Source organism: Heterocephalus glaber, unplaced genomic scaffold, assembly GCF_053883595.1.
Source record: "Heterocephalus glaber isolate CG9 unplaced genomic scaffold, H.glaber_assembly_v1.0 deba00000122, whole genome shotgun sequence".
Classification (NCBI taxonomy): domain Eukaryota; kingdom Metazoa; phylum Chordata; class Mammalia; order Rodentia; family Bathyergidae; genus Heterocephalus; species Heterocephalus glaber.
This window is the reverse complement of record NW_028258138.1, coordinates 21,606,095-21,633,688: the sequence shown is the minus strand read 5'-3', so window position 1 is coordinate 21,633,688 and position 27,594 is coordinate 21,606,095. Positions and strand designations below refer to the sequence as shown.

Sequence of the window (27,594 nt, the reverse complement as noted above, 5' to 3'; positions counted from 1 at the left end):
GGTTAGAATGTGTTTCGCATCATTTGCAGCATATCAAATGAGTAGTCATGGAGAAGTCATCCAGGCACAGACAAAGCCATCTTAGAAACAAGAAATGGTACTTATCCTCTGAATACATGCAAGCGATAGCAAGCCAATGTGACCTATTGCTAAAGGAGAATAATAAAATTATCTATAAAGAGTCACAAAATATTGTCTAAATTACTGACTGGATTCACTTATTGCAAGGTTGTAGATAAAGCTTCATTAAAGATATTAAGAATTCTTCAATTTAAAAGTAGTTTTCTTGAGGCAACTTTAAAAATGTGACAATGGAAAATCTGGGAGCCCTTATACCCACAAAAATACTGTAGACATATACTTCCATATCCTTGAGATACTTTTCCTATGTGTTTTCCATTATGAAGTAAAATATAAATTCAAATTCATATCTGAAATAAACTATTTATATAAACCTTCAAACTCTAAGTATTTTTAAGTTAGAGAAAATAATGAGGATTAAAGTTTAATTCATTTTACATTAATTTTGTATAATGCACTGTAGACTGAATAAGTTTAATGGATATTTTTAATTAAAAAATTATATGCATTAGCACATATTTACCTTCTTGTAAACAATAGACTAAATCCAAAGAACATTTATTTAAGTAAAGTACTAGGTTTTAACAATCTGCTAACCTGACATTCATAGCCAACGTTGCATTTAAAATGATTTTTATGAGTATGTGTCTTAGTGAATACCACATCTCTCATGATTTATGTTTTTGATTTTTGAAATAATTTAAAAATTATTAACATATTTAATGTGTTTATTTTAAAATATGTATCTTTTCAATTTTATAGAAAAAGACTGTGCAAAGTCAATGTTACCTCTGAGAATATTCATACAGTATAACTTCATTTGTATTTTATAAATAATGAGAATATAAAATAACAGCAAAAAGATTTTTATAAATACAATGACAAAATTGTAGAATTAGAAGCTGACAAAATGGTACTTATTTATTAATTTATAATTTTAGTGACTAGAATACTAATTAATTGCTATTGTTTATAATAAAATACAGTATCTTAAAGAATTCTCAATGATAAATTTGTTTTGAAAAAATGTCCCACCATTTCTCGTGGTTCGCAATGTTTTCACTATCAGTATAATTTGGGACAAACACTTTTGTTGGAGGTTGTTAACATTTGATGGTACAACAGTTCTACTCTCTGGAAATTTGTTATACATATATGGTAAGTGTTTTCACTTTGAAAAACTGAAAAAGAAACAATATGAAGTACAGTAAGAAATGTATTGATCACTTTTCCTGTAGTTCAAAATAACACTGACTTTTCATGGCTGGAAAACTGAACATGATTAGAAAACAAAGTATTCAAATGCATGACAAAGTAAAAAATATTTTCTGAGGACAAAATTTACATTTAAAAATATAAAATAAAGAAATTCTAAAACAATGATGAAATTGTACTCCACCTAACTGGGGATAATTTCATTTTAAGTGTAGAATTCCCCATCAAATGTAAATACTGATACTACCATGTTACTTTTGGTTTAGCACTTAAAAAAAGATAGGTCTGGAAATTATTTTTATGGTTTTTACTTCTTTAAATTATTTTTAAGGAGGCAGTGTCCCAGTGGTCAATTGAATTAATAATCCTGACTTCTATTCTTGCAAATGTTCACCAAGTGAATACTTATTTCTCACTTAGTTCTTGGTAGTTCATATATTACTGAAAATACAACTGCTTTTATTAAATATTTGTTCCCAATATTATGGTAGAAATATTATCATAAAACATTATAAATATAATATGAGCTTCTTTTAAGGTAGCACTGTGAATTTTTCAGCAGAACAGTGGAGTAACTGTTTTTGCCTTATAAAATTGAATTTCTAGTAATAAATCTAGTATGTTTACATTTTAAAAATCAATGTTGAAATTAATGTGTAAGTAAACTCAAATTAATATTATTGATACTGACAGCTAAGTTTTCAGTGTGTATCAACTACTTAGAAATGTTTTAAAGAATATTTTAATCATTCTTTGTCTTGTATCATAGTAATTTTTTCTAGGTAAGTATTGGCTATATGTAAATAATGCATTAATTATTTTCTCTTTTTTTCTTTCCTACTGTCACATTTTTCCTTTATTTTTCTTTGTAACTTTACTCTCTTTTGTCTTAATTATTTTATTCTTATTCTCTCTTCAAAAACAATTTTCATCATGCAGATGATAAATGCTGTGAACCGAATAAAGGTGAAAATGGAAGCCAGTCATGGCAGCTGAATGCTGCTAGGTTTTCTTTCATTGTAGCCATAAGTCTGTCTTGCATGTTTTAACGTGTTATTCCACATTATATTTCCTTTTATGCCCTGCAAAGTAATAAAATAAATAGTAATAACAAGACTAATCTAAAATTATACTCACAGATTTTCTAAAGTCCAATTAATTATGCATGTTTGTTAACCCATGAACAATTAATTAGCTTTTCCTCTTCCCCAATTTGTCAACATTTTATGTAGGTAGTTTGTCAGGAAAATCATAGAAAAAAGGTCAGTCTGTATTTTTTCTTCCAGATATCAGTTGATTAGATAATGTGGTTTGTTTTAAAAATCTCTTTAGTTTTTAAAGTTCAACTTGTTGCATATCATGTCACTTGTACTTAGAACATAAACATTGGCTACATTTAGGGTTTTCTTTCATTTTATTATTTTGCAAATATAACTCAATATCCATGGAAATAGATCATATACATCATAAATTTGTTAAATGTAATTGTGAATCACTTTTATTACCTTAGAATTACTTTTCAATATCCAACCTTATGAACCCTTTTCATATGTTATAGATTCTACCATTTATATAAAGCAAATGCATGATATCCTATTATAATACACATGTACTTCTATTAGGCTGCTATTTTCTCTTTATTGGCATAAAATTTTACAGGAATAAGTATGAATACAGTTTATTCTTTTAACTCCAAACACCAGTTAATTTTTTAACTAAGTGAAAATGCCTGTCACCGATTAGCCAGAGTAAATGAATTAAATTTGACATATTTTAAAAGTTGCACTTGATTCAGTGGATTCAGATTATGCTTTCAGCTGGCTTCGAGTCTTGCTGTTCTACTAATATGTGTGTTTATTACATTTTTTTCTGAAATCCCAAGGGTCGATGTTATTCTAAGAATCAGAATAAAAAAATAAATATTAGCCCCTAACTTTCCATGACATGAAAATGAATTGAGAAGGAGATTTTCCAAAATTCCACTTTGCAAAATAAGCTCAATTTGAGGAAGTACATGAAGAATGAGTGTTGGTTTTATATTTTCAATTATTTTACTTTTTTCTTTTCTTTTCTTTTTCTTTTTTTTTTTTTTTTTGTCCAGGGATCAAACTCAGGACCTTGCGCTTGTGAGGCAGGTGTGGGCGCCACTGAGCCAAATCCCCAGCTATATTCAGTTATTTTACAATGAAAGGAATATTTGTGTTTTTCACTTGCAACCACTTCCTAGCAAGTATTTTTTATTACTCAGAAAAATTAGTAAGCAACCACATATGCATGAATTAAGCATATTTTATTGGTAAATCAAATGATTGGGTTTAACTTTTGAGATACATTCAACAAAATCTTTTTTGTTCTTATTGTTTTTCCACAAACACATTGTCTCTGCTTTAAAAATATCTGTGGAATTATTTTATGAGAAGTCTAAGGCTAGAGCTGCATTTAGAGATTGGTTCACTTTTAATTCAGTTTTTCCAAACTCTTTGCTTTTCATTACTGTTCAATCTATAACAAAGGTATAGACTGCAGAAGTGACTCATTAGCAGATTATACACATTTTTTAAAAATTCCCTAGTGAGACAAAGGAATTTCTGGTTCATGCACTATGAAATTCATGAAACTCTACCCAATTTCTGTGACAAGATTCTTGCTTTTTTATTTTTAAATTTACCAGAGCCATAGTCAATCTTCTTTTCACTAGATAACTAAATATAATTGTCTATTTTATTCCTTGATACTTGAGATTAGAGAAGTCATGTTTATTTCTAATATGTACAAGTTCTGGGAAAGAAAAATTTCTAGTAATACTTCTAGTAATATGTTTTGCCTTTATAGTCTGACTGGATTGTTTCAGTGAGTTACAAATATTCCATAAGAAAGCCACAAAAAACTCATATTGATTTAGTGCCACATTTATTTAGAACATGAAATATAAATTTAGTAAATTAAAAATTATGTTTTTTTTTAATTTTACATTGTGTAACTCAAGGTCACCAGTAGTGATTAAAAAGAATGCTCATGGGCCAGGGATTTAGCTCAGTGGTTCCACCACCTTCCTCTCAAGTGCAAGGACCTGAGTTCTATCCCTGGTACCAAAAAAAAAAAAAGGAATGCTCAAGATCAGGTATACACAAAAGTAGAATATATCATTTTAACACTTTGGAAAATAATCTAATATTAAAATTATATTATCATAGGAAAATTGATTACATGTAAGGATTTGTACACTTAGAATTTTTGAACATTCAAGTGTAAATCCAATTTTTAATTCTAAAATCAATAAACATATCATTTGAACAAATTTATATTGTTAGTAAATATTTTTCAACTCTGCGATATGCAAAAGTTGTTTTAGATTATTCTCAGAAATCATTAAAAAATTGATGGCTCTTTGGATTTTTTCCTTAAGAAATTGGCAAACACAAAACTGTAAAGAAGCTGCTATGTTTTAATTAAGCAGATCTTAGAAGTTACAAATTGATTTTTTAAAATATTAATAATACATGTGTTGCTGAATCTTCTCTTTTATTATCTAGCCTTTACTGTTGTTTTATCAAACTCTAAATTTTTGGTAGACGGTTATCTGTCCAAATAAATGTGATTAGTGGTATAGGATATAAAAATTCAAACTTATTTTAAGTATGGCCCCTGTATTCATAGTGATTTTTCCCTCCAAAGAAGTTTAATTAGGGGCCGGGGATTTAGCTCAGTGGTTCTGCCACCTGCCTGCCTGCCTTGCAAGGCCCCAAGTTCAATCCCCGGTACAAAAAAAAAAAAAAAAAAGAAGTTTAATTAAAACACGATATCTGAAGATGTATAAATATGAACCTGTGAAGCAAGGAGAGTGTAGAGTTGTTCTATAATCAGAAATATGTATTTATGACATGTGGATTGTTTTCCAATAGTAAAACATTTCCAAATTGTGTTTTGCCACATTGTATCAGTTATAAAACTAAATTGATGTATTTACACATGACTACATAGTTTTCATAATCTAGATGTAGAATATAAGCTGTATTTTAGTGATTTATGACTCATCTCCTAACATTTTCCTAGACTACACTCTTCAATCTATTTATCAGTTTTACCTGTTTGTCTAACTCAATCAAAAGCCTGTATTTATTTATCAGTGTAAAGTTTAGAAGTACAATGCAATGCTTCAGATATGTTACGAGAGTGCCCAGGCAATAGCAGTATATTTTTCTTCCCTATGAAGTTACTTCTCACATGAAAAAACTAGATAAATTGCCATTTTGGATCCTTTCTCTCCCAATACTACTGGTCATTAAGACTAAGTATAATTTCATAAATTCTATACTCAGTATATTCAAGTTGCACAACACCAACACAAGACTGAAATATTGGTGGCTTCATCCATGTTCTTTTATTTTTTATCTGTTCCTAAAGTAGCTAAATTGTTAAAAAAATTTAAAGATATATGAATATATTTGATAGATTGGTTACACCATTTGTCAGCTTATGTTTAGATATAACAAATACATCCTCAAATAAGTTAATTTCAAATGCTTTTTAAAATTGTCATTATTTCTCTTTAGATTCAGAACTAAAATTTCATCTATGCATAGTGCTGCACAAATTATACAATTTGAGTTAATTATGAAATTATCATAAATTTGACTGGCTATATAAAACTGACCATTTATTACCTATGATTTAAATTAAAATTGAAATACAGTAAATTCCAAAGTAGTTTCAGTAATGTATTTTTGGATTTACAATTATTCATTTGGATTCAGCAAGATATATTTTTCACTATCACTTAGCCATGTAACTTTTTTATCTGAATGATCTCATAGAAAAATTAAAATTATTATAATTGTTAAGGATATGTTTTATGTTAAATCAGTTATGTCATTACTTAATTAAATATTATTTAGAATTTAGAATTTTCTCAATGAATAAAGACAGAATAAGAAGGATGCAATTAAATATGTAATTTAATACACTTTATTAAAGTTCATATCTGTCAGGTATAATGTCTTATTCTTTAGTCTGAACAACTTCAAATAACATTAGCCTTCACTTTCAAAATTTTCTTCCTTTCTCCTTTATTTCAGTTCTCTTTCTCTCCTTTTTCTCATTCTCTCCTGTCTTTATTTCTTCTCTGACCATGAATAAATAGGATTTATTTCCTGTATTCTTTTACTTTTTAAAATATTTTCTTTTAAAAATATAAAACCTTGGCCAGTAGTGGTATAAAAATGCCATAGGTGTCATAAAATATTTATTAAATCTAATGTATTAAATTGGCAAACTCAAGTTTGCATATGGTAGATAAATATTCCACAAATAACCCTTGAAATGATTATAATATAAATTAAAATTGGGTTGTCACTCTGTTTCTGAATCAGTTAGGTCATCAGTTGGATATTATTTAATCAATAATACTCAACTGTCAAATTTAATTTTCAGGTGACATTATTAGAGTAAATTTTAGTATTCAATTAAAAACTCATCTAACATATTAATATATCTTATTCCAAATTCCTATAAACTGGATTATTATTCTAGAGTTAGCATTGTTTAAGTACAAAGTTGTATAGTGGGGATGTAAATGGTAGAGGCCTGCTGAGCATGCATGAGATCATGGGATCCATTCCTAGCACCACACACACACACAAAAAGTTTACATACAACTTTGTAATATTTTCTCCGATTCCTTTATCATAATTAAAGCCATGATAAACATACAAGTGATTACTCACATATATAAGAATAACTTGATTTTTTAAGGGACAAAATATTCATTCAGTTTAAATCTAATTTAATTGTTCTGAAATCAAGCAATGAGGCCATTATCAATGTTGTCTTTTGAAAGTGTTTTTAGTTTTATCTTGTCTGAGATTATGAAACAGATAGATAGCAATAATATAATAATTCACCATCCTCCATGAATATTAACTAATTTCCAAGATAAATATATCTGTCAGTAAATGTTACAAAAAATGGAATATCTGTAGTATCAATTTACCATTGTTTGATAAAACTAAAACAATATCTAAAGAATGTAAAATATGCATTTGTATAAGTGATTTGTAAGTGCATCTGAGACAGTCTGAACTGCATCTGATGTCCTTTGTTGATAGACTTTTATTTTATCTACTTTGTAAGGATACATTTATCCAAGTGGAATTAAATTTCATTTTACGTGTAAACTAATTTAATGTTGATTGTGTGAATCAAGGCATGTTACAAATTTTATATATGTGCGTTTTCAACTTAAATTCACTTATTCTTTAATTCCATTTTAGATAATAAAACATGAAGTTACATGTTGTGAAGATTGCATAAAATTAAAACAGCATAATTTAAAAAATAATTATACTGGATTTACTTTCATTTTATGTATGTTCTAAATAGGTACTATGAAATAAATCTCCTGGATAGGTTTCCTTGTATTAAAAATTATTGTTTTAAATAACATCTATAATTCAAGAATAATTTTGGCTCATATTTTACACTGATTTTATATATGAGACCTCTGTTTCAAAGTGAATAATTTGATCATTTTAATTGCATTTGTTTTCATCATGGATTATTTTATTGAACAATATGTACATGTTATAAGTGTATTGTCCTTGGTATCATCCTTTATTTAAAAGTCCAGCATAATATCCAGCACTATGTGTAATCCTATGCATGTGTTCATAATATATTAAATGCCATTTTATTTTATGTACCTCTGTGTCTCCATTGTTGTAATAAAGAAAACTGAGGAAAAGCTTTGTTATATGTGTTTTCTTTATTACTGGTACAGCCCCCTTTGTCTTTGTTATGTGTTTTCATTTGTAACCTTATCAAATTAAATATCTCCAGCAATTATTTATAATAGGAACTTTTATTAAACGTAAACTCTTTGGATGATTTCAATTTTTAGATAATTAAAATGTCATCATCAGACTCATTATAATTATCACCCTATAATTATCACCTGGAGATTTAGCTCAGTGGTTCTGCGGCCTGCCTTGCAAGCATAAAGACCCAAGTTCAATCCCCGGTACCAAAACAAACAAATAAACAGACAAAAAACACATGAAAATAGTTAATAAATACAGACGGATTGTGAGTAATTTTAACTACTAACAAAAATTCATAAAAGCAATGTAAATGACTAGAGTGATCTTCAATTCCTTTGGTTCATGCGATATAATTTATTTCATTTTGGTTACCATGAGAATACAGTTGTAGAAAGTCATTAAGGTTCTCTGCTCATTTACTGCTAAGGGATGAAAAATATCTGAAATTTTATGAATAATAACAATAATTACAAAAACAAGAATAGCTCCTATTTTGAACACCAGCTATACCAGACACTGCAAATGAGTTAAGAACAATACTTCATCTGAAGTAAATGGTATTTCTCTCATATTTTAGGTGAGAATAGTGAGGACAAGAAAAATAGGATAATTTACATTGTACAAATGTATAATTTGAATCTGTTTCTAATAATATTTTGTTTCAAGACTACTGGATTTGGATTCTAATTATTATTTTTCACTGTGGAAATTATTTAGTTAGTTTTTATGGTGAAAAATATCCACTTCTGGTATAAGCATGAATATAAAACTAATTTTTAAATTACACAAACCCAATGAAATATTTTACTGCTAGATATAAATAGTACAGAAACTAAAACAGAAAAAAAATATTCATTTCAAGATTTATTTGTTAGAACATACTTCATAGGTTTTACTTCAAAATAGCCCCCTCCAAACTTAATTATATATGTATAGAAATATATCTATATCTGTACATAAACTACTTATTTAAACACAATAAGTGTTTTATTGCTAGATATAGATAAGATAGCATGGAAATGACAGCAGAGAAAAATATACAAGATTTAATTATTTTAAAACATGCATCATCTCTTTAGTCCAAAACAGCCCACTCCAAAATTTCTCATTACAAATGTGTATGAATATACTTCTATATGCATATATATAAACCACTTGTTAAATATACATATACACATTTTAAAATTAAATTTTAGGTGCATATCTTTTTATTGTAGTACATGTACTTCTTTTGATGATTCCATAATTGTGGAAAATAATAATCTAGAGAGATGTTTGTCTATAGAGAGATTGTTTGTCTTTACTGTTTTTATTCACATTTTTTCTCATGCTCTTTTACCAAAGAGAGATGTCAAGTTGGAATTATTTCACAACTGTTGGACATTTTTGTAGTTATTACCACTATAAATTTATATAACTTATTATTTTAGTAACTATTGTTTTGGGCCATTTGTGAAGAAAGTAAAGAAATTTGAAAAAATGTAGAAGTATTTCTAACCAAGCATTATTGTTTGCATAAATCAACAAACTGAGAATCAGAGAACTCAAATAAATAGTCACAACATCATGGAGTAACTTGAACTCTGTTTTCTTCTTATATCTGTTCAATCAAAGTGTACCGAACTATACTTGGCATAACTGTATCTACGTCTATCTATATCTGTAGTGTGAGCTTTACGTAGTCATAAATCTGTGACCTGTTTTCTTGGATTTCTTCTAGATTGGCCTACGGAAAAAAAATCTGCGTGGTAGTGGAATGGCCACATTTTTATCCACCATAGCTGCTTCCAGTAATCACACTGCTTCTATTAATCAGTCGTTAGCTTTTTCACGCAAACTTTCACATGAAGCTGTTTTCGCATGATTAATGTGAATATTAAATCTCAGGATTAGTGTGGTATTAAGTGAATTTTAATCACTTTCTGATTTTTCCACACTGTCTGAAAATATCATTAAATAACTTACATTTTTGGTGTAAACAGTTGATTTTCCATTAATATAAAATAATATTTTCTTGATCCTTACTAAGTAGAAAATATATATTTCTACTTCAATATCTACTTTTTTTTCAATTGAAGAATTTAAAAAGTATCTCTCATAATTTCCATAACAGTTATGTTCTTGCATTTTATGTATTTCTTATAAAGTGTTACAAAAATAAATTTAGAATGTTTAGAAATGAATATTCTAAATGCAAGTCTCTTGTTTAAATGTTGCTAAAATAAAAATTAAAAACTCTTTTCTCAAATGGACAATTCAATTCTGAATACATGAACTACAAGCTTAAGTGTGCTGTTTTGTATTTAATTTCATAAATGCTGAGTTACATGAATATGCCATGGAAAGCCTTAAATGCAAACCTACCTAGACACTTAAAATGAAAAGAAAAATATACTGCTTTTCTGTTCTTTTTGGTGGCAAAGTGGAAAAAGTTGAAATTTTCATATATTAGCCTATGACTGACTGTTCTTTCATATGTCTCAGTCATTTTTTTTTAAAAAAAAGGGTGTTTGAGAGAATAGAAAGGGATTGTTCTCTAATGAAGGGCGTGGTATAGGTTTCTGGGGAGCTGCATAATACAATAACATGAGACTAAACTTCTTAACATGTATGTCACTTACTTATCCCTTAGTATTTGTTCATTTTAGTTGATAAATGATGTAGTATACATTTTCATGTACATGGACCCAGGTATAATAGCCATTTCCCTGCAAGTATTCAAGTGCCATTGTATTTTTTATAACAAATTTTATTTTCTAGAGCACTTTTGTACACACAGCAAAATTGAGAGGTGCAGATATGTTACATATCTTGCCCCTACTTATGCTTAGCCTTCCCCATTATCTACTTTTCAACACGAGATTGACACTCTTGTGATAACTGAACCTCAATTGACACATTATTATGCCTCAGACTCACTGATTTATCTTAAGGTTCACTTTTGATAATGTGTGTTTTATGTGCTTGGACACAGGTATAATGACATCCATCAACCATTATGTTATCCTCCAGGGTTGTTTTACTGTCTAAAATTCCTCTGATCTCTGGTATTATACCTCCTTCCACCCCTTGGAAACCACTCATCTTTTCACTGTCTTCATAGATTTGCCACATCAAGAATTTTATACTTAGAATCATACAGTATGCAGCATTTTCACTGCCTTCTTTTATTTAATTTTATTTAAATATTAATATATACTACATGTCTTACGATAATTTGATAATTTGATAATTAGTGACTATTCTGCCTGTACCTAAAGTATTATCAGAAACTCCCATAAATATAACAATACATGCCATTTAGGCCATTTTCATATTTTTTCAATTATTGCCTTATATGTTTAGAAAATTCAAAAGACTCATGACATGAATGGTACATTGATTAAATTAAACTTTGTGGCATTTCAAAAGACAACTAACTGAAAAATGACCTTTAGATACTAATCTTACAAAGACAGTTTTCATTTTTATGAGTATCTTTTATAAATTACTTTCTCTTTTTACAAAGACACTTTATTTTGTCATATGTATATGGAAAAATTTAATAGTAATAGATAAATGAACTTAAGCAATAAACTAAAGAACCAAACCTGAAATTATTCATTTTTGACAAATTTTACCAATATCTGTTCTAATTGATTCATTCAGATCTACACAGCTCCCTTCTTCCTAATAATAAAAAGAAATCATTTTCATGTGGGAAATATAATATGTTTGTGAAAATTGAATATACATATGTAATCAGATTTAAATTGTATGTAGAGAAAATAGAGTCCATATGAGAATAAATTTCAAAAGTAACAGTTTAGGCAGATAATTAAGAGATACAGAAAATATTTCATGTGTCCTTTATGTTATTTTTTAGAGAGAAATTTGTCACAAAGTTGTATCACATCAAAAGTATTTAACAATTCAATATTCAGTGACATAGGAGAACATATATTCTATGGTGCAAGTACTTCAGGTATTTCAATATTTCCCATGGTTTTGTTTCTTATAAATTTGTTAACACAGGATTTAAATTGTTTATTTCTAAAGTTTTCATTAAGTTAAAACATTTATTATAAGGGAGTTGTTACCTATGATTTTATCTTTTGCCATCCTCTTTTATCTCAAAATTACTAGTTTTGGGGTCATTTTGAAGCTCATATTAAAATCTGTCCCTTAAAATGTTAACAAAAATTGGACCTTACATTCTGAGATGTCTCAGAATATAATCCTTTGAGAAAGGCTCTTTGTAGTTTTCTCTTCCCTGAAAACAATGCTCTTTTTCACAGCTATAAGAGATATTACTAACATGACATACTTTTTTTTCCTTCAAACTGTTCATTGAAAAACTCATGAGATGGTTTGTGTTGCACGCACAGTTTTCATTCAGTTTTGTAAGCATTTATAACTGAAGAGCATGAACTTCAGTAAAATTTAAAAGGTGATAATAAGTGTATATTTTCAGCAAGCAGAAGGATGTACATGGTTTAAAAACATTTTATGTATACTATAACCTATGACACGACAGAGTAAAAGATTAGAAAGAAAAAATAATACAGTCTTTTAGGGAGAAAATTTTGATCAGCTTTGTAGTAATCTTTTGAGAATTCTATTTTATTTTCCATATCATACGCATGAATTTATTTAAAGTAATCCACAAAATAAAACAAAAATATCTATAACAGTAACATTTAAAAAAGAGGATAAAATGAATTATAGAGGAAGAGTATTCCAAATATAGATACATAGAGATAGAGATGTATATACAGATATAGATTTAAACATAAATATAAATATAGATATATATTCTTATTCTCAAATTTAGAAAAGAACATTATTACATACATAAAGATCAATATAGGTGTAGGAATAGACATAAATTTGGATTTAGATATAAATATAGATATCACAAAACAGAAAAAATTAAGATAATCTATGAGAAACAATAGTATTGTTAATAAATACAATAAAAATATTATTAAAAGAGACAGGAAGTGTACCTATTTCTAATATTTACATGAACAAAATTTAGGACTAAGGGAACTCAGGACTAAGGGAACTAAGGGAACTACAAAGAGGATTACAAGGAATGAATGAAAAGTAATATTTTAAAACTTGATTAATTCTGATCACATTTGAATGCATACAAACCTAAAAGAATAGAAATGATATTAAGGTATATACATCAGTGAAAAAATTATAAAATGTAATAACTATAATTTTAAAAAGCTGTTTGCACTGGGAATGTTTCTTGGAGATAAAAATGTGTTTCACATGTACACCACCTTGAGTTTGATCCTCAGTATGACAAGATTAATTATTATTTCATTAATTAAAAGCTTATAAAATGTACACATGCACTCACAGTTACTTTATGCGACATAATGATTGTCAACACTGTTCTTATATGTATATACTTACTGTAATCTAGAAAGATTTTGATAAAATTGAAAAAATCTATTTTTTTAAAACATAAAAATAAGAAGTGACAATATATAAAATGTCTGTAAAGTAGTACACATAGCAAAAAGAATAATGACATATTTGTATAATTCTTTCAGTATCTCCCAATTTTTTCACATGATTCTAAGACTATCTTAAATAAACAAATAATAAAAATATTAATATTTTTAAAATATTTCATGAATAATGAACTAAGAATAAAACAGTAATTTTATTTAGATATTTTCAATTATAATGTGTGGGTTACAAATACATGAGAAAATATTTTGTTAAATTTAAAAATATTAGAGTATTCATTAAATATAATATTTCTAACTTTTTAATTAAAATGTGCAATGCATATTTCAATAAATAAATGATAAGATTTTACCTTTTATAATTTAACAACATTTTGGGAAAGTGTAATCAAATTTTCTCTTAGTGTATAGATGGAGTAATTTTAAACTTGGGCTTGAGAGGAAGAAGAATAAAAACTTAATAGTTTATGTTGAATTTGTTGTTTATTTTCAATTTTGGGTGAATGTTAAATGATATTTTAAAACATCCTTGCTGATACAATTTGCAATGATTTTCTTCTTTCTAACTGACATAGTTATGGGATATTTGAGGGATATTGAAAAGTTCGGATATTCAAACTTTTGTTTCTAATGAATCATTTAAGTATCAATCAACAATGAATGGGTCCACTCTGTCAGGAATGCACATTAAGCAGCATAAGTGCTGGAGACATAGAAGACAAAAAGCAGTGTGTAGAGAAATGGAAATAGTGTCACACTTGTCCTCAGATTACTAATATCAGTGATTTCATATTCACTGAATTTTATAACTTATTTGAACCAGTATTTTCTATTTTTGATTATAACTTGCAAATCTGAACACCATATTGTTTCAAATATATAAAATGAAGATTTTGGGGGAATTTTTGCCTAAAATATGTCCAGGTAGTTAAGTAATAATAAATAAAATTTGTGTATACATTTCTGATTGTCCACTTGATTTAATTAAGAAGGATACTGATATTCAAAGCAAATCTTCAGTTATTTCAATGTTGGCTAATGAAGTTGCTGAATAATTTTTATAGCATAAACATGAACAAGACTATATAACAAACTTGAATTGAACTTTTTCTTGTTTTAAAACTTTATTTTCAATGTTTTGATAAAAATTAGAATGGAGGCACATAAAAGTCAGGAGGATCTGTAGTTTGATTTCTTTAGTTGTTTTCCAGCTGAGAGGAGTGCAACAGAAACTCAGTCAGCTTGGTTGCCATGTTTGCATCAAAAAAAGAATATGAACAAAAGACGTAAATTTAAACTTTCTGATTCCTGTTGTTTGTTCTTATTAAATTCTAATAGGAAATTTACTTTGTTATAAAAACAATGTACAAAATGATCACTAGAAAGGAAGCTTAACCCAGAAATATGTTATATAATTTGCATTCTATCTCATATATATATATATATATACATATATTAAATACCTGTTCTATTAATTGTAAAAGTACATAGATGTTAAAAAATTTAATTATGAAATTACATATTGTAGTTTACTCATATTTTATTCATCTCTTCATTAATTTGATGGTGACTAATGTAAAACACTGACTCTAACACTCTGGGCTTCAATATTCCCATCTGTAGACTTCATAATATTATTTATTATGAATTACAATAGATATAAATATCATTATTATTAAATATATAAATATTATTTGTTATTAATACAATGTTCTATGCAGTGGGTTTGTCACAAAAATGATAGAATAACGTATCGGTAAATACTCAGAAAAGATGAAAAAAAGACAATTTTAAAATCATTTAAGTGATTACTTATGCTCGGTTCCAATTTTTAAACCAGTAGGTCATAATTAACTTATAAAAGAAGAAATTTAATTATATCACTGATAAATTATTATTAGCCCTAAAATCACAAGACGGTCATTTTATATGCACTTATGACAAAGTACAAGTAAAATTAGTAAGAACACTAGGAAATATAGCTTTAATATTTATGATTGCCTAACCTTGTGAGATATGAGAAAATAAGTAATTAAAGACATAATTAAGCTGAAATTAAAATGTATATTGAACATAGCTTCCAGAGACAAATATTTATAATTTAAATCTATTTAATATTCACACTATCTTATGCAGTTGCAAAATATACATTTACAAAAGAGTGAATTTAACTTTCAAAATTTTTATTTCAAGTTAAAAAAGTGTATTTGCTCTTGAAAGAAGTCATAAGTATTTTTAACATCGATATTTGTTCGTCGTATGATGTTTTACAAATATCGTTTTTCTAAAGATAGAAATGAAGATCACTACATCAGCTTAACACCAAAAAGGTCACAAATGAAATATTTATCATGTAGAAAGTATCCTAATTTAAATCATTTTCTTAAAAGAGTATTCTCAAAATAAGTATTATTATTGAGTAAAATTTCTCCCCTTCCTTAGATTACAAATGGAAAAAAAATGTCTTTATAGTCTAGTCTTATGTTTAAATTTAGATAGTCTATTTTTCACAAAATTTCATTTCACTAGAATTTTGTAACTGTATAATAGTAATAATGACTAATACTTGTTAGATGTTTATCGTGTACGGGAAAATAAGTGCTACAAGTTGTTAAGCACATTACCATTCTTATAACAAGCTTCACAACAATCCTTTGGCCTAGTTTTCAGTTATTACTGTGATAACTCTCCCCATGTCAATAAAGAGATCTGTCATTCTTGGAGATGGTAGACAGCTATCCAGAAGGAGGCAAAAACAGTGAGGGAACCAGGACTTTCTGGCTCCTGATGCAGCACATTTCAGTACAAAACAAGACTTTGTACTAAGAAAAGGTAAATCTGAATTTTTTTAAATCAACCAGATATATTACCATTGACCTGTGGGCTTTTTTGTGGAGAGCTATATCTGTACATGGGAGGAATGCAAATGAAGTACAAGAAGAGCTACTCCTTCAAATTAACAGAATCATTAACTCAACAAATCCGCAAGGCCTAAGGCATCAATTGATATGAATACATTCAAAGTTGATATGTGAATGATACATTTAGATAAGAGCATTTATTCTCCTTCTTTTGAAACAATTTATCTTCATTATTAAAAAGCTGCCTCTGGTTTAGAGATATAATATAGAAAATCTTTTTTAAACTTATTTTACAAGTGATTACCCCAAACCTGCTTTTTTATCTCTACCTGTATTTGCTGCTTTTGTTCAATATCAATTATGTAAGGAACATACCAGTACTATGTTGATACCATTAAAGAAGATAATTGCAACTTTATTCTGTTATGTATACAGATTATTACCATATAAATGTTAAGAATAATTTTGAATTTTTAAGTTTCTTGGTACAATTTAAGTATACATAATGATCACATTCATCATAGGGAATTTGTACCTGTACATAACATATCTCGAATCCCCTTTTATTCCCATTCTCCTCCCCTCCTTTCAACACCTGTTCCCCTCCTTATTTACAAAGCTTTGTTTCCATTTTATCATTCTTTTCTCATTTTTTTTCTTTCTCTTCTTTCCTTTTCCCCTCCCCTCCTAGTTCCTCTTTTCTTTTTTCTTTTTTTTTCCATTAACTTTATTGGTACATTTTAGGTATACAGTACAGTTACATTCATCATTGGGAACTTGTACCTGTACATGATGTATCTTGGTTCTTTTTTTTCCCCTTCCCCTGCCCTCCCTTCACCCCCTCCACCCTTCTCTATTTAAAGACTTTGTTTCCATTTTTTTCCTTTTTTCATATTTTTCTTTTCCCTTCTTTCCTTTCCCCTACCCCTCCCACTTCCCCTGCTCCTTTAGAACTTTCCTTCCTATTTCACAATATCAACTATACATTGTGATCCTTATTTACACTTTTAGTTTTTCACACCAGAGAAATCACTCGGTATTTATACATGTGTGTCCTATTTATTTCACTTAAGTGTATGGCCTTGATGCGCATCCACTTAACAATAAATGTCTTTAGTTTCTCTTGAACAATTTCTTCCTTTTTCACAATGTCTATTATACATTTTTGTCCTTATTTACACTTCCAAAATCAATCATTCTCTTTTTTATTTTAAATAACAGCTGCATATTTGTTCCATTGTCCTTATTTATTTTCATCCACACTTCTACTGTTGTGTATCTTCCCTCATAATCCACTTCAACAGGTAAAACTTAAATCACTTTTACTACTACTTGCCCCTATTAACATTTTTGCTTTATGGGCCAACATTATCCATCCTATTCACAATCACTTATCCCATGGATATATTCTGCATATCATTTGGGATTTCCTACATCCAAATGCCATGAATCAATAGCTCCTGTTTTCCTCCATATTTTCTTAATCTGACTTAATCATAAATCTTAAAAACTTTCCTGTAGTTTAATATACTAATTAAAATATTAACTGGAAAAACATAAGCATATCTTTTCTTCTAAAGTGATAGTTTTAAAAAAATATTGAGAGGTAAGTATCCTAAAATGAATTCATTGTCAAAGCAAAATACTTGGAGACAACCATTTGCAAGTTTAAGTTTTAACACTAAAATAGTTCCTTATGGAATATTTAAGTAACACCTCTCTTACAGCATTTATGACTGTATTTCCCACTTAACATGGTGATGATCCATAATGACTGTGAATTTCTGATAAATTACAGTTTGAAATATGATATCATTCATTATCTTCCTCACAGAGAATCAAGAACTATACTAAATATGCCTAGTCTTTTTCTTTTTTTGAGAAAGTTTTTGAGAGAATTCATTAACCTGTCAGTTGCTTAAGATATGGTTTGAAAGCCAGATAATAGGTCCTAATAATGATGAGATTGAAATCTGCCAGTTATTTATTCCTATCTCTTTAGTCCAATATATATCTTTGTTAAAATTAATTTTAAAGTAGTGTTTGATATTTTCTGACGTGGGTATTTAACGGAATTATTTTCTTATTTTTTTCTTAAGACACACTTTTTAATGGTCTTGGGCTTGGAGCAGTCATTGGCCTGGGAGTTGCAGCCCTTTTGCTAATCCTTGTGGTAACAGATGTCAGCTGCTTCTTTATTCGACAATGTGGGTTATTGATGTGCATCACCAGGAGAATTTGTGGGAAGAAGAGTGGTTCCAGTGGAAAAAGTAAAGAACTTGAAGAAGGAAAAGCTGCATACCTGTAAGTATCAGGTTTCTGCACCATATCACATTAACTGTGAGAGCCACAGGTAAACTTACATGCTTTCTTTGGGGGCTTTGTTTTCAAAGCCAGGTAGACCATTTCACTATAAGACATGGGACACATTACTGCCTCCTCTCTGAGCTTAAATCTGTATAACTTAGTATGACATCTTACAGAACCAAATGACTTTGAAAACACTGCACTCAAAAACAAACCTCAAAACAGAATCCTCACTGAAAAGAATTACTGTTGTGATTTAAACATGGAAGACAGATGGACGGATATATAGATAAATCAATAGTTATACAAATATATCTGTTTATGATTTTCCCACCACTTTTCAGTTCCTATTGAATAAAAAGGCGGCAAAAGTAATCTGAATCAAAAGTTCACTTAAATTAGGTTGATAACAATATTATGGTACCTCCTACAATTTAAAAAGTGACTACATAGAGGTCTCAAAACTTTTCTGTTGTATTAATCATATTACGTGAGCTACATGGTATTTTCTTACAGATTCTGAATTTACTTTTGCAAATTTTGAACAAAAGATGACAATAGTAATGTATTTGGAGATATTTGTGAAATCTGATTTATTTAAGCATAAATTAATTCAAAATAATGAATTCCTTCTAAGACAATAGATTAATTAGCCTGTTTCCTGTATTGTATAAGTACATTCCTGATGCATATTTTCCTTACTTTCTTACTCCATTTAATATCTTGTTTGTGAAATTCATCCACATTATTTCTATATGTATATATTTATTCTAGTCTATGTTTACTATCCTCTATTATGTGATCATACCAAAATCTCTTCTTCCATTCAATTGTTGATGGATATTTTAGTAGCTTACAATTTAGAGCTATTAATATTTACGCTGCTATGAATATTCCAGTGTGTTATTTCTTTCCTGTGTTTAAATAATGTGGAATTTCTAGGATATTCAGTAAGGATATTCAACTTTTTCAGACCCTGCTAATTAATGGTTCAAAATTATTGTACTAACCAAATTACTCTGAAGTGAAAGTTTAATCTGTAAGTAGTGGTAGCTCATAATGATTTAAAATGATAAAAGTAAATACCAATAAAGTTCAATATTTTCTCATACCTTTAGAATATTTGATGTGCTCTTTTAAGCTCCCATTTAAAGATTTTAATCATTTTCTAACTTTCTTTCCTAACTGGTGTGTATGTGTTCTTTTATTTTATGCAATATTCTTTGAATAGACAGAAAAAATATGTGTATATATTATATATTCTAATATATTATACATACTATGCACTAGTATATATACTAACATTTAAATAATATGTAAATATTCTTATGATAAATATAAGTACATATTCTCTTTTGTAATTCGGTGACTGCTTTTAACTGTTAAAATGTTTTCTCCACTAAACAGAAGTGCTTGATTGTATTGTAGTATGATATTTTATTTTCCTAATGTTTGTCCTATTTTTAAAATCCTGGCTTATACAAAGCCACTAAAATATTATTTATGTGTCCAATAAAATCTTTAAAATTTTATGTATTCCATTTAGAGATATACACAGTCTACTTGAAGAATCCAGACACTTTTAAATTAGCTTTTAAAAAAGTTATTTTTAGACAATTCCCCCACTGATTCCAAATGCATTGGAATAGAATTAATCTTTGCCATAGACTATATTTTAACCTATAAATCAATCTTATGTGCTTGCTTTTTTAAAAAAAACAGAACATGACTGTATTTCAAAACATAACCAAAACATAAAACAGCAAAGTATTTCACAATGGCAATGCATGATAAAAATCCTTACATACTGAATCATCCACATCTCTTAGCAATCAATAACAGACTGTTACTAGGAGGGGAAGTGAAAGAAACATAATAACCAAATTAACACAAAGGAATAGTAATGCTATACAAAGATGAGATGGGTCAACAGTATGCTATATAAAGATAAGAAGGATTAACATTAGTATTGCCATTGATGGTCACTGCTGCACAGAAAAGTTGGACCCAAATCTATTTCTTGGAAAAAACTAAAAGAGGTCCTTGTAGAGGATATGTACTAGTCATAAGAATGATTGATTTTTTGTTGTTGTTGTTGATGATAGACTAATTCTTAGGGGCGGGAATGGTGGCTCCGTTACTACAGAAAGAAGTTCAGTGTGGTAGGATTACAAGAACTTCATCTCAGTGCTTCCATAAGTATGCAATGCATGTGTTTATTATCACTTTGCGTGGGATACATTTGAAACTGAGTTAAGCATTCTAAAGAATTCAAGGACATGGGAGTTTTTGAAACTATTTTTTACTTAAAGAAAAATTTTCCTCCTAATTTTAATATTCAGTGCTATCTGCCATTAGTTGTATTGTCACCAAAATTTTGGCATTTTCATAAGAAAAATGATACAAATTTATTTTATTTTACTTTTTGTTTGGTTGTTTTAGACAGAGACTCACTACATAGTTGATGCTGGCCTTGAACTCACTATGTAGTGCAGGCTGGCCTCAAACATGAAGCAATCCTCCTGCCTCAGCCTCCAGAGTACTGAGATTATAGGCATGGGCCACCATGCCTGGCCTCACAAATGTACTTTAATATATTAGCTGTAAGTTTTCTGTGTAGTAAATATGCTTATATAAATTTCAGTTTTTCAGCTGCATTGGAATTATTTCTGTGGATTACAATCACCATTGCAAACTGTCTAAAAAATCTATATTTGAGTAAATTTCCTTTTAATTAGAGTAAGCACTTCAGTTTTGAAATCAAAGTTCTTCATTTCCTAAAACCGTGTCACCATTAGATAACAATATGTACTTAATAATTGATAATGTAATATAAGTGGTTTTTCTTTGTTAATGTTAATCTTTTTTATTTTAAAAATGTATAACTATTATTCATTAAACACACACATATACAAAAATTAAAATTATTCAAAGAAAAGCAATGCAAGGGAAAAAATCTATAATAATATTCAAATATAATAAAACTCAACCAAAGCAAAACTGAAAAGTACTAAAGCATTTTTCCACATAATTTAAAAAAACATCTCAAGCATTAACAAGACATCAGAAGATGTAGTTTGTTTTAGAAAGATTTTCAAAACTAATATTGAACAAATAGTGGTCTGGAGAAAAAAATTCTAATTAAGTAGTAGACTCCACATAGGCCAAATTTTTTAAATTTAAATTTCAATAGTCATATGACACATGATGGAAATATAATCTGAGAAATATGTTATTAGGCAATTTCATCCATGTGTATCGCAAAGTACCACACAAAGTGCCAACTTCTAAGTGCAAACTGAAAAGGTATACGTCAGTCATCTGTGATGGCCCCCTGATATTATCCAAATATGCAGTTAAACACAAGATACATAAGGCTACCACTGGCACACTGTTTTAGAGTAAACTCTTTTATATAAGTAGGATTATGCTCTAAAGGATGAAAAGCACAGCATGTTATGATAAGGACCTAAAAGAGTAACAGTCATTTAGCACACTATCGAATACTGTGTACTATACATAGTTGTATGTGCTTCTTCTGGAAACATACCCTTCTCTCCTTGGATCTCAATGACTCTTCCTTCCAAAACTAATGATGAGCTCCAGCCTAGTCTCTATCTACATCTCTTCCTATAGTTTTAAACACAATCTATATATGGATCCTTTCCAGACTCCAGCCTGTTACTCTGATCTCTCCCCTTCCCCCTCCTGCCACCCCTACCCGTTTGAACCTTTTCTTTGTATTTCAAATTATCAATTATTCATTTTAATCACTTTAATCTATAATTACACCTTCAGTTTCTCACACTACAGAAACTATTCAGTATTTACACATGGGTTTCCTATTTATTTCACTTAAGAGGATGACCTCAAAATGCATCCATTTATCTATAAATGTCTCTAGTTTCTCATTCTTTATGGCAGATTAGTACTCCATTTTATAAAAAAAAAAAAATCTTCTTTATCCACTTTCCAGTTGATGGGCACTTGGGTTGTTCGCAAGCTTTAGCTATTACAAACTGTGTCACTACAAACATGGGTGCACATATATCACTGTGGTATGATTCTTTTAATTCTTTTGGGAAGATACCCAGCAGGGGGATAGCTGGGTCAAATGGAACCCCTAAGCCTAGAGGTATCTCCATACTGATTTCCACAGTGGTTGCACCAGTCTGCACTCCCACCAATATTGGAGAAGGGTTCCTTTCTCCCCACACCCCTGCCAGCATTTGTTATTGGATGATTTCTATATAACAGCCATTCTTTCTGGGGTGAGGTGGAATCTCAGGGTTATTTTCATCTGCATCTCTCAAATAACCAGTGATGTTGAACATTTTTTCATGTATTTGTTTGCTGCTTTTACTTCCTTGTCTGAGAAATGTCTGTTCATTTCAGATGCCCGTTTTTGAGTTGGGTCTTTGAATTTGGGGCTCTGATTTTTTTTTAAGTTCTTTATATATTCTAGATAGTAGTCCTTCATCTAAAGTACAGCTGCTGAAAAATTTTTCCCACATTGTAAGTTGTCTCTTAGCTCTGTTGGTGGTATCTTTTGCAGTGCAGAAGCTTTTTAATAAGATGAGATCACAGTTGTTGATTCTTTCTGCCAGCTTCCATGCTACTGAGGTTTTGTTCATAAAGTTTTTTCCTATGCCAATGTTTTCAAGAGTTCTACCTAACTTATCTTCCAGCAAATTTAATGTTTCTGTCTTTATATTTAGATTTTTATCTACTTCAATTTTAGTTTAGTGTGTGGTGATAGGTATGGGTCTAGTTTTAATTTTTGACAGGTTGAAATACAGTTTTTCCCACAACACCATTTATTAAATAAGCTATCCTTCCTCCAATGAGGGTGGTTGGCTCCTTTTTTAAAGATGAGGTGGCTGAGTATATCTATAGTTGTTTCTGCATCTTCTAATCTATTCCACTGATCCTCGGGTCTGTTTCTTTGCCAGTACTGTACTGTTTTTATCACAGTAGGTTTGTAGCATAGTTTCAAGTTGAGGATATTAATACCCCCAGCCATGTCTCTGTTGCATAGAATTTCTTTTGCTATTCTAGGTCTCTTCTGGGTCCAAATGAATTTTTGGATTGCTTTCTCTAGTTCTGTGAAGTATATTGTTGGGATTTCAATTGACATTGCATTGAATCTATATAGTAGTTTTTGAAGTATGGCCATTTTCATTATATTGATTCTTCCCACCCAGGAGCAAGGGATGTCTTCCACTTTCTTATATCCTCTTTGATCTCTTTTTTTCAGAGTGCTATAGTTTTCAGTGTAGACATCTTTTAATTTCTTTATTAGATTGATTCCTAGATATTTCATTTTTTGATGCTATTATAAAAGGAATTGTTTCCCATTTCTCTCTCAGTGGGTCTATTATTTGTGTATAAAAAGGCTATTATTGGCCAGGGATTCATCTCAGTGTTTTTGACACCTGTTGCACAAGCACAAAGATCCGAGTTCGATCCCTGGTATCGAAAAAAAAAAGCTATTGTTTTTAGAGTATTAACTTTATATCCAGCTACTCTACTGAATCTGTCAATTAAGTCTAGAAGTGTTTTGGAAGAGTATTTTGGGTCCTCTATATCAAGTATCATATCATCAGCAAATAATGAGAGTTTAACTTCTTTCTTTCCTATCTTTATTCCTTTTATTTCTTTCTCTTTTCTAATTGCTGTGGCTAATGTTTCCAGAACAATATTGAACAGGAGTGGTGATAGTGGGCATCCTTGTCTTGTTCCTTATTTTAATGCGAAAGTTTTCATTTCTTGACCATTTAGTATGATGTTGGCTGTTTGTTTTTCATAGATAGCCTTAATCAAGTTGAAATAAAGACCTTCTATTCCAAATTTCTGTAGGGTTTTTATCATGAAAGGGTGTTGGATTTTGTGGAATGCCTTTTCTGCATCTATTGAGATGATGACATAGTTTTTGTCCTTGATTCTGTTGATAGAGTGTATTACATTTATTGATTTACGAATGTTGAACCATTCTTGCATCCTGGGATATATCCGACTTGGTCAGGGTGTATGATCTTCTTGATGATCCTCTGTATTCTTTTTGCCAGTATCTTGTTAAGGATTTTTGCACCTATGTTCATTAGGGAGATTGGCTTGTTGTTCTCTTTTGGGTTGGGTAATTCCCTAGTTGTGGTATCAAACTGATGCTTGCTTCCAGGAATGAATTCAGAAGCCTTTCTTCCCTTTCAATTTCCTTGATGAGTTTAAGAGTAATGGCAGTAGTTCTTCTTTAAATGTCTTGTAGAATTCAGCAGTGAAGTCATCAGGACCTGGGCTTTTCTTTGTTGATAAAATTTTTATTACATTTTCAATTTCACTCATTGTAATTGAGGTGTCTAGAATTTCTATATCTTATTCATTTAATTTTGGCGTTTTGTATGTATCTAGGAATGTGTCCATTCCTACTGTGTTTTCCCTTTTATTAGAGTACAGGTTTTTCAAGTAGGTATTGATGATGCTCTGGATTTCTGCTGGGTCTGTTGTGACTTCACCTTTTTTATTCTTAATTGCATGGATTTAAGCCTTTTCTTTCCTTTTTTTGATAAGGTTGGCTAAAGTTTTATCAATTATATTTATTCTTTTGAAAAACCAACTCTTGGCTTCATTGATTTTTTGTATCGTTCTCTTAGTCTCCATTGCATTGATTTCTGCTCTGATCTTTATAATTTCCTCTCTTGTATGAGGTTTCGGTTTGTTATGCTCTACTTTTTCTAGGAGCATGAGTTTCTGCATTAGATTATTTATTTGAGTTCTTTCTTTTTTCCTAATATGGGCGTTAAAGTGATATGAATTTCCCTAAGAGAACTACTTTCATTGTGTCCTATAGATTTCTGTATTTTGTACTGGCATTATCATTTACTTGTAGATACTGTCTAACTTCTTCTTTAATTTCCTCTGTGACCCATTGGTTGTTCAAGAGGGTGTTGCTTAATTTCCTTGAGTTTGTGTGAGTTTTGCTGTTTCATATGTTATTGATCTCCAATTTTATTGCACTATGATCTGATAATATACACAGGATAACTTTAATTCTTTTACATTTACTTAAACATGACCTATGAGCTAGCATGTGGTCTATTTTGGAGAGTGACCCATGTGCAGCCAAAAAGAATGTGTATTCTGTTTTTCTGGGGTAGAACACTCTGTAAACATCTCTTAAGTCCATTTGTTCAATAGCTTGGTTCAGTTCTAGAATTTTGTTGTTAATGTTTTGTCCAGATGATCTGTCTCTTTGTGATAGTAGGGTATTGAGGTCCCCCACTACAATTATATTAGTGCTTATTTGGTTTTTCATGTCCATTAATATTTGTTTTGTATTCTTGGGGGCATTCGTATTTGGTGCATATATATTTAGGATTGTCATCTCTTCCTCTTGGACTGTTCCTTCACAAGGAGGTAGTGACCATCTTTGTCTCTCTTAATTAGTTTTGGTTTGAAGTCTACTTTGTCTATAAATAAAATTGCTACCCCTGCTTATTTCTGGGTTACTGTGGCATGGAGAACTGTTTTCCATCCTTTTACTTTCAGTCTATGTATTTCTTTTTGAGTTAGGTGTGTTTCTTGTATACAGCATATTGTTGGATTTTGCTTCTTAATCCATTCTGTCAGTCTATTTCTTTTGATTGGTGAATTGAGACCATTAACATTGATAGTTATAATTGATAGATACTGACTCATCCTTGTCATGATGTTTTGCTCTTGTTGGCTCTTTTATTTCTTATCCCCCCCCCCCCCTTTCCCTTTAGTTTCTTGCCTTGTCTGGTGGCTTCACTGTGTTAGTCCTCATGGAGTTGTGACGTTCGTTGTTTTTTTTCTAGAATATTGCTTAGAATTGTTTGGAGCGGTGGTTTGGTGTTTATGAAATTTCTCAGGTGTTCTTTTTCATGGAAGTATCTAATTTCCTCATCAATTTTGAAAGATAATTTTGCAGGATACAACAGTCTAGGTTGGAAGTTATTTTCTTTTAGGGCTTGAAATACTTTATCCCAGGCTCTCCTTGATTTGAGGGTTTGTGTTGAGAAGTCTGCCGTGATTCTGGTGGGCTTTCCTTTGTAGGTGATTTGTTTCTTTTCTCTAACTACCTGTAGGATTTTGTTCTTCTGTTCTGTTTCTGGGATCTTCACTATTATATGTCTAGGTGCAGATTTTTTTTTGATCAAAACTAGTTGGAGTTCTATATGCCTCACTTGTCTGTATGTCCATTTCACCTCTGTCTGGGAAGTTTTCTACTATTACTTCTGTGAACAGTTTTTTATGTCAATAGTACTTTCTCCTGCTGTTTCGTGGACTCCTATGGTTCTTATGTTATTCTCCTTTGCATCATCTAGCAGCTACTGGATTGATTTCTCATGGTCCCTTACTATTTTCAAGAAATCTCTGTTTTCATGGTCATTAATCACGATCCTGTCTTCTATATCTGATATTCTATCTTCAGATTCCCTTAATCTGCTATGCATGCTTTCAGTGGAGTTTTTATTCTCCTGAATTATCTGTTTGAATCTGTTTCATGGATTCCATTTCTTTCTTATGCTGGGCATTCATGGTTTCCAGCATGTTTCTGATCTCATCTATTATTTTTTTCTGTTTCTGTTCTAGAGCTTCTAATCATGTCTTTCATTCTGCTCACCATCTCTGTAGTTATCTGGGAGATTATTTCTGCTTTGAATTTTTCTAAAGCCTCATTCGTTTTGTAACTTCCTGTGCTATCAGTTCAGGCTGTCCAAGTGATTGATTATCAGACTTCTCCACCTACTTTTCCTCAGAATTTGCCTTTTGTGTGGCAGAAGTCTGAGTTTCTGACTTGCTTAAATGTCTTATCATTTTTTCTTT

General features: G+C 29.8%; 1 protein-coding gene across 2 annotated transcripts in view; it reads left to right on the top strand.

The window, feature by feature from the left end:
* Ncam2 (neural cell adhesion molecule 2) overlaps nt 1-27,594 on the top strand; it is a 490,293-nt gene that overhangs the window by 443,681 nt on the left and 19,018 nt on the right. Inside the window, exon 16 of one of the 2 annotated variants that reach the window (XM_004842216.3) lies at nt 18,540-18,744. In XM_004842216.3, the coding sequence (XP_004842273.1) occupies nt 18,540-18,744 (205 nt within the window). Of the gene's footprint in view, nt 1-2,235; nt 3,194-18,539; nt 18,745-27,594 lie in introns of those variants that run through there. The other variant, XM_004842218.3, reaches the window with a different exon arrangement.